Genomic DNA, 18,531 nt, shown 5'->3' on the forward strand with positions numbered 1-18,531 from the left:
GAAAGGCGCTGTCTTTCCATACTGTAGCGGTGGAGCTGCGTTCTGTGACTGGGCAGAAGCCACTGAGAGTCAAAGTGGCCCCAGTCAGTACGCACATCCGGGCCAGCTAGAAGCACACGTGGTAAGACGCATGGAGTGGGCAAGGAGGACAGGGGCCTTTTCTGCATCCCCTCCAGCCTGCTCTGTGGTCAGCAGCCTTTGAAAGAGGAGCAGCCTGCCAGGAGGTCTGAGCTGGGGACAGACACCTGCCCAGAGTGCCAGCCGGGCAAGTCCAGGTGCCCCCTTGCTTTCCTCCAGATCGGCGAGTCTTCCAGGAGACACAGCTTTTCTTTTTTTAATTTTGTTTTATTGCTTGAAGTATTACAGAGAGTATTACATATGTCTCCTTTTTTTTCCCCCCTTGACATTCCCCCCGGCCTCGCCTACCCCCCCTCCGTGTCTTGTGTCCATTGGTTATGCTTATATGCATGCATACAAGTCCTTTGGTTGATCTCTTACCCACCCCCCCACCCCTAACCCTCCCCGGCCTTCCCGCTATAGTTTGACAGTCTGTTCGATGCTGCTCTGCCTCTGTATCTATTTTTGTTCATCAGTTTATGATGGTCTTTATTATCCATAAATGAGTGAGATCATGTGGTATTTTTTTTTCATTGACTGGCTTATTTCACATAGCATAATGCTCTCCAGTTCCATCCATGCTGTTGCAAATGGTAAGAATTCCTTCTTTTTTACAGCAGCGTAGTATTCGTCGTGTAGATGTACCACAGTTTTCTAATCCACTCATCTGCTGATGGGCACTTAGGCTGTTTCCAGATCTTAGCTATGGTGAATTGTGCTGCTATGAACATAGGGATGCATATATCCTTTCTGATTGGTGTTTCTGTTTTCTTGGGATATATTCCTAGAAGTGGGATCACTGGGTCAAATGGGAGTTCCATTTCCAGCTTTTTGAGGAAACTCCATACTATCTTCCACAGTGGCTGCACCAGTCTGCATTCCCACCAGCAGTGCACGAGTGTTCCCTTTTCTCCACATCCTCTCCAGCACTTGTCGTTTGTTGATGATAGCCATTCTGACAGGTGTGAGATGGTACCTCATTGTTGTTTTGATTTGCATCTCTCGGATGATTAGTGACTTTGAGCATGTTTGCATCTGTCTCTTGCCTTTCTGAATGTCCTCTTTTAAAAAGTGTCTATTTAGGTCCTTTGCCCATTTTTTGATTGGATTGTTTATCTTCTTTTTGTTAAGTTGTATGAGTTCCCTATAAATGTTGGAGATTAGGCCCTTATCGGTGATAACAATGCTCCGCCATACTGTCTGTGCTGTACGTCCTGCGGTTAGTGGAAATCTTCCAGACGGTGGCCGCCAGTAGGTGCTCAATCTTAATTTGGTGTGATGGTGTGTTTTCGCATTCTTCTGCAGCATCCCTGCATGCTAGGGGGTGTTTGCAGAGGCTGAGCCACTTTTATGACCTGATCCCTGTGCCGACCTGAACTCATTCCTTGCAGGGCCTCACTCTCTCTGCTCATGTCCCCACACCACGTCAGGGGCACATACCAGAGTCCAGATGGAGTCATCACAGCTGGCACTCGCTGTTGCTTTCAGAACTGTTTCCAGCCTCCCATTCCTTTCCCTTCCTGCTCACCTTGCCCAAGGCCACAGTGTGTCTGCCTTTTGCTCGTGGCAAGGAGGGCCTCACAGCCTTGCGTTCTAGTCTCACTGTTTAACTCCTCCTGTGGGGAAGGTCTTGGGGCCAGGGAGGACTCTGGAAGTCTCTGTGGTTATGCTGGTGTTGCTCATACCTCACATCTAGATACCACTGGCAAGCTGGTGGCAGGACTCACCGTTTGGGGGGCTGGTTATTAGGGAGAGGAGGCTGTGTGGCCCGTGGTGTAGGGAGGATGCAGGCAGGAAATTCTGTAGACCCAAGGCCCTGTGTGATCTTGCCATATTGGTGCCTGTGCACTCTTAGAAAATGTGTTTTTATGCTGCACCGAGATAAATGAATGAGGGTGCCCAGCCACGTGGATGGGACTCTGGCTGCCCCAGGTGCTGTCCAGATGCCCCTGACTACAGGGGTTCCTACGGTGGCAAATGTAACCAATTCCACTGGCTGAGGAGCTCTGGCCCACGGATCACCAGGCACTGCTCTCTGAGTAGGAGGATGTCTTTTATAGATGGACAGAGAAGGGAATAGAGGTGGGCAGTGTACCCGAGCTCATGCAGCCCATCCTTCTCTCCAGAGAAAGTCTGCCGTGAAATTAATTCCACACTTTCGGAGAAAGCTGCATGGAGTTTGGATTCATCTAAAATCTGGTGGGGGAAGACGCAGCCCCCAGCCATGCGGGTCTCTGCGTGAGGCGGGTCTGAGCCTGGAGGCAGAGGCCAGGCAGAGCCAGCGCCCGCAGTGCAGAGAACTCAGAGCTCGGCCTTCCAGCGGCCGCATTTCATCTTATCAAAATTCCCGTCTGGACCGGAGTCTCAGGCACCCTGAGGTTCCTCTCTCAGCAGGAAACACATTCAATTACCCTGCTCTTCCACCTTGAAATGGCAGAGAATCTGAGCGTGGCACGTCCCCTTGCGCAGGGCCTCCTCCAGGCCTTTGCCCAGGTTGGGGCGGCTCTGTGGCGGACTGTCAGGCACAGCGCACCCTCCCAGGGCTCATCTTCACTGGTGGAGGCCGATAAACAGACAAGTAACTCCTGGTGGGACGAACAGTTAGCGTTCTGGGAAGCCCCAGGCACTAATGATGCCCTTAGAGAGGCCCCTGGACTGGGGAGGAGGGGCTGAGAGGGGGGCTGGCACGCTCCTCCCTGGGAGTCAGACCAGGGTCAGACCAGGACAGAGGACCCCACAAAGGCAGGGGCATCCTCTGGCTCACCTCCCCAGTTTGCACCCAATTCCTGGTCGCAGTGGCTGCTGGGAAGAGAAAACAGAGGGGTCCTGAGAGAATGGTTTTTGCCTGTCAGAGCCGCAGTGCTGTCTGTCCTGTGTCCCATCCCCTGTCTGCACACCTATTTAGAGACTGCAATTCCCAGCATAACCAGGAGGAGACAGCGGAGCAGGAAGGCCTGGGGCGTTTTGTCACCGTCAGGGACAGCCAGGGGCTGGGAGTACATGCACTGGGAGAAGGGTCTCCTTTCTGTACCAGAACTTCATGTGCTTCTGCAAACCCAAGTGAACGGCGGAACCCCCTGAAAGCTTGTTAGGTGCTGGCTGCGGGACCCACCCCCAGAGTCTCTGACTCAGCTGGTCTGGGGTGGGCTGGAGAAACTGCATTTCCAACCAGTGTCCAGGTGATGCTGGTCCGGGGACACACCTGAGCACCACCAACCACCGTGCTGGAGTTACAGGATAAACCTTCCGGGAACCTGAGCAAGAGCCTCTGTATCCGCAAGGCAGCACCTGAGGAACTGAGAGGGGAGCTCACGGGTGTGCAGCGCTCCTGCTGACCCACAGATTCCCCAACCAGCTGTGCGCGGAGGGCCAAGACCAGCCCACCCGCTCTCTCCTTTGCAAGCCCTGCATTTGGGTCGTCCACTTCTCGCTCACATACACGTAAACACAAACAGCAGCCACTGTGAAGGTGGGTTCATTGCACCCTAGCCCAGCCCCAGGAAGAGGGATGCAGTGGGGAGCACAGCTTGAGGAGGGAATCGGGTGAGACCTGCAGAAGACGCCTGCTTGCTGTTCTTTAATATTTTAATCTTTAAAAGCAATGCAAGAGATTTGGAATTGTTTTTAAGCAGCAACCCTAACAGTCTGGGGCACAAAGGGAAGGGACTGAAACAATAAGTGCATGGAAGGAGCCAACCTGGAACTGTAGAATGAACACCTCTCCCAGAGACAGTGGGAGCAGAATTAACAGTACAGGACATTGGTGATATGAAATACAAAACAAAGAGATGAAAATCATTAGAGGAAAGATGAAGAACAGGGATTCCAGGAATAGAATCCAATTAAGACTGATTTGTGTTCCTGAGAAAGGAGCCTATTCGATAGAACAGGACAAAGACAATAACCGGAGTGGTTTCAGCAAACCGTCAGGAGGCAGAAAATGGTATGGGTGTAAATATTAAAAGACCCCTCACAAGAAACTCCAGCCAAGATTAATGCAAAACATCTACCTTAACATAGCATGGAAAGCATGTTTTAAAATTTCGTGGAAAAAGAAATACTCTTCCGAGTGTTCAAGAAGCAAAAAGGAATGATCTTCAAAGTAAAAACCTCGGCCAACATCCAACCTCCTTGCTTCTCCCACATTAAACAACGGAAGAACTGGAGACGGTGCAGAGGGAATTGGGCGCTGTTCTAGAATTGTAAGCCAAGCTAAGCATCTGTCCTGGGAGAAGGGGGAAGTTTTATCAGGTTATTAGAAGTCAGGCAATGCAACGTCCACAAATGGTTCATTATCGAACGACTGTTACACGTTTTTCATCAGTTATTTGGATGAGAGCCAGGTACTTGGTTGGGATGGTCATAGACAAATGGAAGTGAGCATTGAAACCAATTAAATATAATGAAGTAGCAGTAGCCGTTAAAAATTTTGTTACAAAATTAAATGCAGAAGCCAAGTACCATTCTAAGAAAAGGTGCAAAGAGTAGAAAATGTGCCATAATAAGCCTCACATTAAACTTCCAAAGACTGTAACGTGTCAGGTAAGAGGCAGGAAAGTAAGGTACATTATATATATATATATATATATATATATATATATATATATATATATATATATAATTTTCTTGTCACAGAAGGAAAGATGAGAAAATGCAATTTCTTGAATTTGATAATACAAGAAAATATGGCTTAAGTAATTTATTCTACTAAATGGATGAGAAAATGCAATTTAATTTCTTGAATTTGATAATACAAGAAAATATGGCTTAAGTAATGTATTTACTAAATGGAAAAATATCCACCACTATAATCAAAACTAGGACAACCGTAGGTTTTATTTAGTTTAGTTTTGTTTTTAAATAAGGAACCGAAGACTAGAAAGCCGGAGATGGAATAACAAAAGTACAGCCCAACATGTTTAAAACAATATATGAAAATGTAGTTAGACTCCACCCCTGGAAGGCAAAAAACCCCCAATTAGGTTTTCTAATAATTCAACTTCATTCTCTTTATAAGATTCGTACCTTTTTAAAGAGATGTGTTTAATGTAACACAATCAGTTTAAAAGACAAAGGGGAGACAAGCATTTAGAAGAAATTCCACACGGGAAGAACATAAACATAGCCGTATTGATATAAAAATTGGTTATTTTTTGAACAGAAGGCCCTTAAATATTTTTAATGACTGATTTTGTATACTGATAAGAGGCGCCCTGTGGTTCTGCACCCAATTCCAATGTGTGGGGTTTTACTCGACACCAGGCAATTCTCCAACACATGCTAGGAGTCCTCTACTGCAACTCAGTTCTGTCACTGCTAATCGAGGACAGGATCAGAGTCCAGAAGCACTCAGTCCCACAAGACGGCCCTTCACGCCCTGGCCAGTGTGCTCAGTGGCTAGAGCGTAAGCCTGCAGACCTAAGGGTCCCAGGTTCGATTCCCAGTCAAGGGCACGTACCTCGGTTGCAAGTTTGCAAGTTCCCTAGCCCTGGTAGGAGCACGTGTGTGAGACAACCAATCAATGTGTCTCTCTCACATCAATGTTTCTCTCTCTCTCTCTCTCTCTCTCACTCTCTCTCTCTCTCTCCCCTTCTCCTCCCTCCCTTCCACTCTCTCTAGAAATCAATAGAAAAAGATATCCTCTGTGAGGATTTTTTAAAATTTTTAAAAAGAAAAAAGACTGCCCTTCATTCAGCTGCCCATCACAGGTCCAGGCTGCTCCCTGTGCTTCTGAATGAGTGGCTCTACAGGCAGTGGCTGTGCTTTGTTTATGGTGTGTCCTGATATTGCATTTTTTACAAATTGAAGGTTTGCGGCCACCCTGCATTGAGCAAGTCTATCAGCACCATTTTTCCAATAGCAAGTTGCTCATTTCGTGGCTCTGTGTCATGTGTTGCTAATTCTTACAATATTTCACACTTTTGATGATGATGATGATGATTATATGTGTTATGGGCACCATAACGTGCACCCATATGACAGTGAAGTTGATTGATAAGTATCGTGTGTTCTGACAAGCAGCCCTTTCCCCATCTCTCTCCCCCTCTCCTGGGGCCTCTCTATTCCCTGAGACACAACAATATTTAAATTAGGCTGGTTCATAACCCTCCAGTGGCCTCCAAGTGTTCAAGTGAGAGTGTTACCAGAAAGGGACTGGGCAGCAGGGGGTCTGCCTCAGGCCAGCTGGTAGTGTGTGGGTTCTTGACTTCATGCAGGAAAGATTTCACAACATAAGTCCAGGTGATTTTGAGAGTATGTTTATTAAAGCTGCGGACGGTGACACAAGGAAGGGCTAGGATAGAAGACCAACAGGAGAGAGCCTAGGTGGGACTGCTCTGGCTCTCCAGAAAGTCAGAAGAAAGGGGGCCTTGGAGACAGGCTTTATCTTTCTCTTGCAGGCGGGAATCTTAGGGGAGGTCTCCACTGATTGGTCAGCCCAGGGCAGGGGGGTCATTCATTAGTCATTGCAACTGGTCCTGATGTAGCCCACCTGGTTTTGCTGCTTTTCTGGGCCTGGAGCTGAAATACAACTGAGGCCTAGATGCTATCTCCAGGGAGGTGCCTTCTGTATTTGCTATAAATTGCTCTGCCTGTTTGTTCCGCTCTCTTTCTCAGTGTCCCTGTTCCACTTGTCCTGGCTTACTGCTTGTCACAAAAGGAAGAGTCGCCTGTCTCTCACTTTAAAAGCTAGAAAGGGCCCTGGACGGTGTGCTCAGTGATTGGAGCCTCAGCCCATACAGGGAAAGGTCAAAGGTTCAATTCAAGAGCATGTACCTGAATTGCAGGTTCAATCCAGGGACCCAGTCAGTCAGGCGTGTGTGGGAGGCAACCAATCGATATTTCTTTCTCACCTCGATGTTTGCCTTTCTCTTCCCACCTCCCACCCCTGCTTCCACTCTCTCTCTAAAAAAAAAAAAAGAAATCAATGGAGAAACTATCTCTGGTGAGGATTAACAAGAACCTAAAAAAGCTAGAAATGATCAAGCTTAGTAGGAAGGCATGTGGAAAGCTGAGACAGGCCAAAAGCTAGGCCTCTGTGGCAAACAGTTAGCCAAGTGACGAATGCGAAAGGAAAGTTCTTGAAGGAAATGAAAAGCAGCACTACTCCAGTTAATACGCAAATGATAAGAACAGGCCTATTGCTGATAGGGCGGAGGTTTCAGTGGTCTGGACAGAAGATCAAACCAGCCACAACATTCCCTAAGCCAAAGCCCAGGCCAGAGCCAGGCCCGCCCTGCTCTTCAATTCTCTGCAGCCCCAGAGAGGTGAGGATGCTGCAGAAGAGAAGTCTGAAGCTAGCACAGGCTGGTTCCTGAGGCTTAAGGCTCAAATGATACTTAGAATTTTTTAGCAATAAAGTATTTTTAATTAAGGTGAGTACATTGTCTTTTTAGATACAATGTTATTGCACACTTAATAGACTACAGTATAGTGTAAACATAACTTTTATATGCACTGAGAAACAACAAAAATTACTTCCTTGCGGTATTTGCTTTACTGTGGTGCCTGGAACAGAACCTGCAATATGTCTGAGGTATGCCTGTCAATCCGAGGTTCCCACCACCCCCTCCTTGGGTTCGATTAATTTGCTAGAGTGACTCGCAGAACTCAGGAAACCAGTATTCTCACTGGACTACTGGTTTATTACAAAGGACATTAAAGGTACAAATCAACATCCAGGTGAAGAGATGCCCGGGGGAGCTTGTGCCCTTGTGGAGTTTGGGGCCCGGCGTGGTGACACGTGGCAGTAAGGGTTCTGGTTCACTAACCTAGAAGCTCTCTGAACCCCGTCCTTTGGGGTTTGATGGAGCCTTCATGACGTGGGCATGACTGATGACGTCACTGGCCATGGTGACTGAGCTCAGTCTCCAGCCCCTCTCCCCTCCCAGGAAGTCAGGGGATGAGACTGAGAGTGTCAGCCCTCTGTTCACAGCTGGTTCCCCTGGCAACCAGCATCCCCATCTCTAAGGGCTTTCCAAAGTCACCCCATCCACATCAACTGAGTTGGAATTGAAAGAGGCTATAACCAGACATCCATGTATGGCTCTGAAGTGATTTCAGGAACTGAAGACAAGAGACCAACCATAACAGAAGGTGTTCCCATTGCACTTAACACTTAGGAGATTCCAAGGGCTTGGGGAGCTGTGAGCCAGGAACCCTGGATGGAACCAAAGTATCTATGATAAACCACAGTACCACTCACACTCTGCCCGTTCTGGATGGAGGCTGCCCTCTGGTTATCTTGATGTCCTTCCAATGGTTTTTCTCGAGGTTTTTCTCACTTCCTCGATGTTGTCATCCTTTCTGATGACTTCCAAAGCTGTATCATTAGCCCATATCTGTACATCCTACTGTCTCCTAGGCTGTGCTATCGGGCTGTCCCTCTGGGACCGCCAAAGCACACCTCCAAAATTTAACTTGACACCTTTCTCTCTAAGCCTGTTTTTCCACTGTCACCATTCAGCTCAACCTAAAGCCCAGATGTCTTCCTAATTGGCTCGTTCTCCTTCACCTTCCACCCACGATGACTCATCAAGTCTTGCCAACTTCTCTCCTCCAGGGAATTCTCTCCGTCCCCATAGCCCATTGTGGTTTCTAAACCTGTTATTTCTATAGCCTGGTTGTCCTGCCCCTGATACCTGTAAAAGGGTAACTTTTCTCAAGCTCAGACCAGATGAGGTCATTTCCCTGATGAAAATCCGTTAGTGGTACCTCATTTTACTCAAAAGATAAAACCAAGCTTTATTCCTCAAAAACTAAACATAGAATTACCATATGACTCAGCAATTCCACTTCTGGCTATATACCAAGAAAACCCAAAAAAACTAAAAGCAGGGGCATGAGCAGGCATTTTTCCACCTGCGTTCATAGCAGCACTATTCACAATAGCCTCAAGGTGGAAGCAACCCAAGTGTCCGTGGATGGATAAATAGATTAACAATGTAGCATAGACATACAACGGAATAGTGCTTGGCCTTAAAAAGGAATAAAATTCTGCAGCATGCGACACATGCTGCACCATGGATGAACTTGAAGACATTATGCTAAGTGAGTTAGCCAGTCACGAAAGGCCAAATACTAGAGCAGTCAGATTCGTATTTAACTTTCTATAGACTGTAGAATGGTGGCTGCCTGGCGTGGGGAGAGGGCGGAATGGGGAAGAAGTATTTGATGGGCACGAAGTATCACTTGAGGGAAATGCTAAAAGTTCTGGAGATGGATGGTGGTAATGGTTGCACAGCCCTGTGGATGTACCCAACGCCACAGAACTATACACTTAAATATGGATAAATGGTAAATTTTATGTTATGCATATTTACCACAGTAAAAATAAAAACAAACAAAAAACAACCAAGCTCCTCACCATGGCATACAGGTCTTTGTGGATAGTAAAAATAAAAACAAACAAAAAACAACCAAGCTCCTCACCAAGGCATACAGGTCTTTGTGGATTAGCACCCCATGCACAGCTCTCAGCACACCCCTAACACTGTCTCCTACAGCTCTCAGTCCTCAGAAGAAGTCAGCAGGTGGCCATTCAGTGGCCGGAAGTTTTCACACCCTACCCCTTGGTATGGTGTTCCCCCTCCTGACATGCCCTTCCCCCACTCCCTCCTCCCACCACCTCTCCTCTTCTCACAGCCCCTGACCAATTCTTTTCACTTTCCTTCTGCATTTCAGCAAATTCTCTGCTGCTTAGTTCGCCCCGGCACCCCAGCCCTTCGGTTGATCTTCTAGGAAGTGGTTACCCATGTTCTGAGTCTCTTTGATGTTGTCATTCGTCATCTCTGACTGTGGCAGGAGGGTACCAATTTCTCCTATGAGGTCCCCCACCCTCACCCGCACTCTGCCAGCCTTCTCCCTGCACCCAGGCTAACAACCACATGCTTGTTCCTCTGTCAAGTCTAAGGCTCAATTCTCAGTGTATCTCAAAATTTGCTTTCATAGTCAATAACCTGGGATGCAGAAACAAATCCGCTTTGCACACTCCCCTTCAGTTGCTCTTAGTCATAGAAATAGCTTTGAACTTTAGTCATGTAGATGTCCAGCAAGTCTCAGCAACCTAAGTTAATGTGTTAGAACAACAGGCATACTTAAAGCAAGATAGGAATTGTTTTACAAATAAAGCAGGGAAAGAAAATGTCTAATACTTTCTTTTATCAGGATTTAGACTAACTTAAAACATTGATTTCTGTATTCATTATAAGTTATACTGCAGAAATCCCAAAGTCTTAGAGGCTAAAACAAGGAAGGGTTTATCACCTAGCCAGTGTGGCCCAATGGTTGAGCATCAACCTGTGAACCAGGAGGTCATGGTTCAATTCCTGGTCAGGGCACATGCCTGGGTTGAAGGTTTAATCTCCAGTGGGGGGCGTGCAGGAGGCAGCCAATCAATGATTCTCTCTCTCATCACTGATGTTTCGATACCTCTCTCTCTCTCTCCCTTCCTCTCTGACATCAATAAAAATATTATTTTAAATAAGTAAATAAATAAATAAAATAAAAACAAGGGTTTATTTCTCACTCAAAATTACACGCCCTTCATGGGTTAGCTCTATGTTGTATTCATTCCAGGAGGAAGGAACAGCCCATATTTGGTGTATATGTTTTTGTGGCAGGAAAAAAAAATGGCAGAATACACATGGCTTCTGAGATTGTCGTCACTTTCACTCTCCTTTAATAGGCCAAAGCCTAATGTCAGTGGGCAAGGCGATATAATTCTGTCATTTCTACGTAATAATTGGAAATAATATAACCTGTTTCAGACCATACTCTTTCTTATAAGTATTTATTTCCTTCCCTTCAGCCACAAAATATACTCATCCCCTCCCCAAGGGAGACACCCTAAAAGTCCCATCCAATTATAACATCAGACTTGAGATCTAGAATCCCAGGAGATACAGCAAATGTGGGTGTGGCTTCTCTTAGAGACATGTGAACTAAAAAATAAAAAAATAAAAAAATGGGAGCTATGTAGCAGTCTAAGACTCAGCAATTCTGAAATCCTGTTGGACAGACCTTGGGGCGAGGAATATTCTTTTTTTTTTAATTAAATCTTTATTGTTCAGATTATTACAGTTGTTCCTCTTTTTCCCCCCCATAGCTCCCCTCCACCCGGTTCCCACCCCACCCTCTGCCCTTACCGCACCTCCCCCACTGTCCTCATCCATAGGTGTACGATTTTTGTCCAGTCTCTTCCTGCACCCCCCCCACCCCTTTCCCCCTGAGAATTGTCAGTCCACTCCCTTTCTATGCCCCTGATTCTATTATATTCACCAGTTTATTAAACCCTCATTCTGCATCCTGGAATTTCAAGCATAATGCCCAGCTTCACCCTGTGGGGGATCCAGCCTTTTCCACTCCCTATACTCATCTAATGAGGACATTGGAAGTTGTGTCCTCCCTGGGGTCTATATAGCTTCTCCTCATAGTGCTTATGCCCATAGAAGGTTGGGAGCCCACAGATAATAGGGTTATAGAGTCTTTTAACTCTAGGCCATTGGCTCTTGGCCAGTACAGTTCTCTCCAAAACTTAGTCATCTTTTTATCTATATGATTCCAATTGGTTTATACTTATAGCCACGTCCACAATTATCTTTGAGACACACTTCTCTCTAAACTTAACAGCCAGCTTCCTGGGAGAGTCACCTCACACATTCAGAGGTTTTGACAAGGGACACTTGGATTTGTTTGAATAGGCCTGTATTGTTATTTAAAGCATTTCTCCATTTTATCTCTTCCTAGTTGGAGGTGAGAAATAACTATTATCTTTCCTGCAAGTCCAGGAATTTCTGTGTTGTGCCTAGTCCTGGCTTGCAAACCAATCAATTCTTTTCTGAGCTCATCTCTTTCTTGTAGCACCCTGTCAGATGCAACCATTTGCAACCAGAGTGCTGTTTCCCACACTTTTTCCCCAAAGCCACAAAACCATTCAATAGGGATCTGTCCTACAAGTTACCACAGGCAATGATGTTACCAAGTGTTTTGCTACTGCATAAGAAAGGTGATTTTCTTTCGAGCCTCCAATAACAGTTTTCTCATTTCCCACTGCCTTGCCCTGGAAGCCATACATCATACTTTAGAATTTTTGTAATGGTAGTCTGTCATTTCTACATAATAATTTCTGTATTGTTTACTTAAAGCACGTTATGCTATGGTAGTAAAGAAGCCCAAAATCTCTATGGCTAATGACAAAAAGGTGAGAAAGAAGCATCAATCTGCTGATCCCACTGGGGATCAAGCCACAACCCGGGCATGTGTCCTGACTGGGAATTGAACCATGACCACCTGGTTCATAGGTCAGCGCTCAACCACCGAGCCACATCAGCTAGGCAAAAAAGGGCTTTTCTTACATTATTTTTTCTTTTAGGGGATATTTGCAGGGATTTTCCACTGTATCCTCATTCTAGGACTCAGACAGAGGTACAGGCCCTACCTAGGGCATGCTGTTCTCATGGCAGAAGAAAAAGAACAAATGATATAATCACACAAGGGCTCGTAAAGCTCTCAATGGACGGTGGCATGTGTGACTTCTACTCACATTTCACTGGCTAAGAAAGTGACAGAACTGAGCCTGATGGAGATGCAGTGGGAAAGCATAATGCTGTCACCAGGGAAGGGCAGAGCATGACCGGGGAATGCTGCACCTCCCTTCAGCTGCTCTTTCATAAACACAGCTTTGAAACTTGCATTTTTATCTTGTTTAGAACGAGATACGTTGCTCATAGCAAGCTGGGAATTGCTGGCTTCTGGGGAGATCATAAAATTTTTAGAGACATATGCATTGTCTGAAGTAGGACACAACCCCCAAGTATACAGGGGTGACAGCAGATGGCTGGATGAGTAGGAAACCGAACTAGCAGGTGGCATTTTTTTTCTCCAAGAGTCTCAGTGGAGGGGGATATGTTGTGCACACACGGTCTTCCCAATAAGTTCACAAGTATGCTTGGAGCTGAACGTGATGGAGAACTGCTCATCTGATGTTCCGAAAAGCTGGGACAAGTTTCTATAAAAGGGCTTAAGGGTCATGCCCCAAGCAGAGTTCTCACCCCCATGTGCCCAAGCCCCTCTTACTCCTCTTTATCTTCACAGTTTGACATGCAAAGGATAACTCTGGAAGAGTTGAAGCACATCCTCTATCATGCCTTCCGGGACCACTTGACAATGAAGGACATTGAGAACATCATCATCAACGAGGAGGAGAGCCTGAATGATACCTCGGGGAACTGCCAGACAGAGTTTGAAGGCGGTAGGTACCCCTGTTTCTGCTTTCTCCCTGGTCTGGGATGGGCCAACGCCTTCACATCCTCTGTATGAAAAACATGTTGACTGTCTCCTGGGCTGGAATTGCCTTGTGCCAAAGCCACAAATCCAGGACTGAGGTTAAAAGATCCTTTTGGTAAAGATGCAATTGGTTTTTGTTTTTTTTCTATATTTTCCCCAAACTCTGCATTTTTGCAAAACCTCCGTTGGCCCTGTCCTTCCTCCAGTGACTCTGTGGTCTGTGACCAGATATGTGGCTTTGTGGTGTTTGCCTTGACTTAGTGGGGGCTGCACGGGGTGGTGGAAAGGGCCTGTCTAGGCTGTCAGTAAATCTAGATCAGTTTCCGTGGCTAATTGTGTGACTTGGGCAAGGAGTGTGCCTTCTCTGGGTGTGTTTCCTCATCTATGAACATCAAGATAATTACGCCTCCTTCTCAGGATCTTTAGAAATGGAATGCCTCTATGCTGTGCTCCCCGAATGCACTCGCCAAAAAGAGCCCTATTCATGAAAGGACTCCTGTGAGCTTAGTGAAGTAGTTACAGAAGAATAGGTTCCCCTGGGGCCAAGAAAGAGACCCCTGACAGGCCACTTTTCTTGGGCTCATGAAAGAAAACAAAAACAGCCTACCTTATCCCCCAATCAGAAGAGAGTTCCAGGGAAGCTTAATGATCTGATCCCTCTTTCCAACGCTGAAAATCAGAACTGCTTTAACAGCTCCGAAATGTAGAATTTTTAAAATTCCATTAAAGCAGCAAAGCAGACTTAACTTACTCGACGGTGAGATTTCTTACAGAGATCAAACTGTTTTTTCCTATTCTTTTTTTCCTGAACATAGTCAGAAGTTAATATCTACAGATGGTAAGCTATATAATTGTCAATATATACAAGACAATATATACAATGGGGCCTTGATTTACGAGTTTAATTCGTTCCGTGACGGAGCTCATAACTCAAATTACTTGTATGTCAAATCACTGTGACATTCACTGCGCCAACTAGCGGTGGGGTATCTGAAGCTGGCTCGTAAGTAACCCGAATTTTAGCTCGCAACTAAAAGAAAAAAATTGGCCGAGAGACGGCTCGTATCTCGAAAAAACTCGTTAGTCGGGACACTCGCAAGTCAAGGCCCCACTGTATAAGAAGGTCACATAGACACTAGAATGGCATTTGGTTCCCTTGTCTTGGAGCTGACACATCAGAGCTGGCCGGACCATGGCAGGGAGGCTGCTTGGGGCTGAGCTGGTCCAAGTGGCCACAGCGATTCATTCAGACCTGCCCTCTCTGCCCCCAGCCCTGCCTGGACTGCACTGCTAGGTCAGCATGAAAGGCCATGACAAGAGGAAACAGGAGATGGCTTGTACTCCAAGGTGACAAATTAAATGAACTCAAACCAGGGAAATGGGGCATGGTAGGGACTGGGGTGAACTTGAGAGCAATGCCTCCTTGGAAAGACATTCAAATTGAACATGTTCAGAAGTGCTGTGGACAGCCAACAGAACCCAGCTGTGGTCCAGAGCTGCCCTGGTCTCCTTTGTGACCTGGGCTGTAGCGTCTATGACCGTATTTGGAGTTGGAGCCACACAGACCACACAGGGCAACATGTTCACAGCCAACCCATTTCCAGTCAGGCAGGCGAGGGGACTGGGAGGGTGAATAGAGGTTCGAGGGCAGGGATTGGACTATAACTGGGGGAAAAGCAGGCCTGGACTCCTGTTTCGTCTCTTTCCTAGCTGACAGACTATGTGCTCAAGTAGTGGAAGCATTTGGGGCTCCAGCCTCCCACGTCAGCAACACTCTTGACAAAGGAGGAAAGAGTATTTCTGGGCATCTCATTTTCTACAGGAGCCTCTGTTTGTGGATCACTGTTTTGTTCAGGGAAATGTCACAAGTCTTAGTAATTTGAGAAAGGTCAGACTGCACTGGGAAGTAATCTGAACTTTAAGCCATGTCTTTTTATTACTCAAAAGCTCATACATTAGTGAAATAAATGACTGACAAAAAGATTTCCAAATAGAAGTCTTACTGGGTCTGCTTTAATGATTCATACATATAACATTGGCAACAGCTATCATTTGGGGGTTGGTAAATGATAAGGGCCAGGCACTGTACTAAATGCTCTAAAATTCATGATCTTGTTTAATACAAGAAACATTATTTTGTAATTAGTACAGTGCTTTTGGAGTGATCTCTGTGACCTTGATTATATAATCCCTTTTGTATATTTTCATTTCAGAGAGTTGGTTTTTCTACACACACACACACACACACACACACACACACACACACACGTATGTACGTATATAAATATATACATAATCGGCACTATTTGGCCCCAAAAGCAAGCTCATTGGTTTGTGTTTAGGTTTAGATTTTTTCAGTCTCAGATATGATTGTACTGTGGGCAAAGTTGTCTAGGAAGAGATGATGCACAGGGACTGAGTTCACCCCTGGTGCCCCAGGACTGAACAAGTCTATTTAAGACCCTGTGGTTGAACTTGACCTCCTCCTTCCCCTCTTTCTTGCACTACTGCTTTCCACAACAGGGACAAGTTGGCATTTTTAACCTCTCCCTGCTCCCGACAGCAATCTGATGGCACAGTGGCATGGCTCATGCCTTCTAAATCTCCTCACCCTCCTCCCAGCCCTTAGGCCCTCCTCTTCCCCAAGCTATCAACTCCTTGCTGTCCTTTCTTGCCCTGGCTCAGGCAGCATGCCCTGTTCGGACATTGCAGCCATACCCTTGCCAACATTTCTGATCCCTCACCCACCTACCAGCTCCCAACATGCCAACTCTAAGTAAATCCAGCATCGAAATCTGAAGGCACCAGGTGGTTTCTTCTTTCAAGTGATGGCCTGCGTTTCTCCTTAGATCTAATCTTCATCACCCACATTGACCAATGAGAGGGAAGGAAGCAGAACCCCACCCTTCTACACCCAGACTCCAGAGCCCCAATCAGGCCTCCTGTCTCTTGCTGCTCCCCACCCAGGAAGCCCTTTCCTCCTGCTCTTATTGGAGCTTTGCTGTGGCAAGTACATGCTCACCTATAGAGCCAGGGATCCACAGGCATTGGAAATCTTTCCCTATTTGATGTCAGAGGAAGGAATCAATGGTGAACAAAAACCTGAACGTGTAGGAGGTCTTTGCCTTAAAAAGGTGAAAGGGTACATTTGTCTGTGAGCAAGGAAGGAGGAGATGGTCCATGAAACAGATGTTTTGTGGCCAAGTTGGCATTTAAATAAAGCCCCCATTCCACGGCTGTGAGGTCAGCAAAGCTTGAGTCATGATTGAGATTCTAGAGTGTGGAAAAGGTTTGAAAATGTGTCCTTGGGCAACCTGTGTGCCATGGAGTCAGTTAGAGATTCATAGGGGATTTCCAAATGCCATCAGTATCATTTTATGTCAGTGATTATACTTCTACAAAGGTGTTCAGATTCTGTCCATGAAGTCAGGAAATGTTGATTTTTCCTCCCACATGAATGAATGAAAAACAGAGAAATAAGCCAGGAGCCCTGGGGTGTGGAGTCATTGGTGGGAGAGGTTTGGGGTTTTTTGTCCTCTTAGTTCTCATTTTGGCTTAATTTTAGCCAATAGGATATTTGGCTAAAGTAGGAATTCCAGGCAATCCCAATCCCTCAGATCTTTTTTGAATTCTTTTATTAAGATAACCTACGCTTGATGTAGTTAGGTGTTAGTTGGCAAATTTGTGTTATAATTATTTTGAAAAATAAATGGGTCCATATACACCAAAATGGGTTAAATACAAGAATATGTGACTACCCACGATGCCCATTCAGTGTCCATGCTACATAAGAGGAGTTTTGAGGTGTTTTTCTTTAGTTCAACCACTTGTGGTCACCAGACATTTAGTTTTTGGAGAACAAAAGCTCTGTGACACTGAGAGACAGATTCGTATCTTATTATTTGGTTGGAGTCATATGTGCAACTGAGTGGGCTTACAGTTGAGTTGTCTATTTGCCTGTCCCTGATCCTTATTAAGGATTCTTATGACAAATTAAACTATATGCGCAGTTTGGTAGTAATTGCTTCCATTGTTTACTGCTTCGTCCCTATTGATGCAGTCCAGGAAGAAAGGGGTGGAAGAAAACTGGTCAGCATGCTGACCAAGGGCTGGTCATTTGTTAATACCTTCCATTGACCTGTCAGCACAGTCTGAGCGATAAGTTCTGTGGCTGCTGTGGTTCAGATGAGGATACTTAGGCTCAGCAAAGTGGAGTAATTTGTCCAAAGTCAAATAGAAAGTCAGGATTTGAACCCAGGTCTACATGATAAAGTCCTGCCCTGACCTCTTCATTGTCGGGGCCATTTCCTCAGGCGTAGGCATTACAAATTCTCCTTAGAGAATGCAGCTTCAGCATCTTTTCTCGTTTTCCATTCCATCACCCATGAAATCATATTATATTTGGAAATTGAGTAGAGATGCAGCAAAATCTGTGTGTGAGCCCTTTCAAGACACATACCGAAGTGTTGTCCCTAAATGGAACACCAGCTGTCAGATTTTTCTAGACATTCTGAGAACATGCGCAGGAGAGGAAGTGAAGAGCATCAACTGGGGAGTAAGTTTCTGTGAAAGACAGCAGAGCTGCTCTGTACCATTCAGTGCCTCAGTCTGAGGGACAAGAGGAATGATGGCAAAGGAGGTGACACAGGCCAGGTAGTCCCAGAGGATCCCTGTGCAGACCAGTGGGTTCTGTTCCCCGACCTGTGTAGACTAGCTGTGTGACAGTGATTCTCGAAGCCTTATTTTCCTTATCTGTCCAATGCAAAGATTGGACAGCAACAGTCATATCTAGATTCCAAATTGTCTAGGCTCAGTGGAAGGTCAGAAAAAATTCACGGCCAAAGTCAAGGTCTCCAGCTCAGCCATCCTGCTGAAGTTGCAATGTTCCTGTCTGGGTGTCAAATGCACACCTGGGTGGGGAGACCTGGGTCATCACCTGGTCGTGCACATTGGGCATTTCATGCCCCTCTGAATGGAAAGGGCATGATGCGTCATCTACACCATCTGCTCCCAGCTCTCCTGCTGCTGCGAGTCTCCTGAAATAAAGCCTGTTCTCCTTGGGTAGATGCAGGAGGTCAAGGGTGAGCTGAGGTTCATGGCAGGCGGTGAGACGGGGAGACAGTTTTTCAA

The 18,531-nt window shown here is 46.0% G+C and overlaps 1 protein-coding gene across 1 annotated transcript in view; it reads left to right on the forward strand.

Moving 5' to 3' along the window:
• CALN1 (calneuron 1) overlaps positions 1-18,531 on the forward strand; it is a 322,912-nt gene that overhangs the window by 295,637 nt on the left and 8,744 nt on the right. The window contains exon 5 of the mRNA XM_006088222.3: positions 13,210-13,366. Within this exon, the coding sequence (XP_006088284.1) occupies positions 13,210-13,366 (157 nt within the window). The remainder of the gene's footprint in view (positions 1-13,209; positions 13,367-18,531) is intronic.

Source organism: Myotis lucifugus, unplaced genomic scaffold, assembly GCF_000147115.1.
Source record: "Myotis lucifugus unplaced genomic scaffold, Myoluc2.0 scaffold_45, whole genome shotgun sequence".
Classification (NCBI taxonomy): Eukaryota; Metazoa; Chordata; class Mammalia; order Chiroptera; family Vespertilionidae; genus Myotis; species Myotis lucifugus.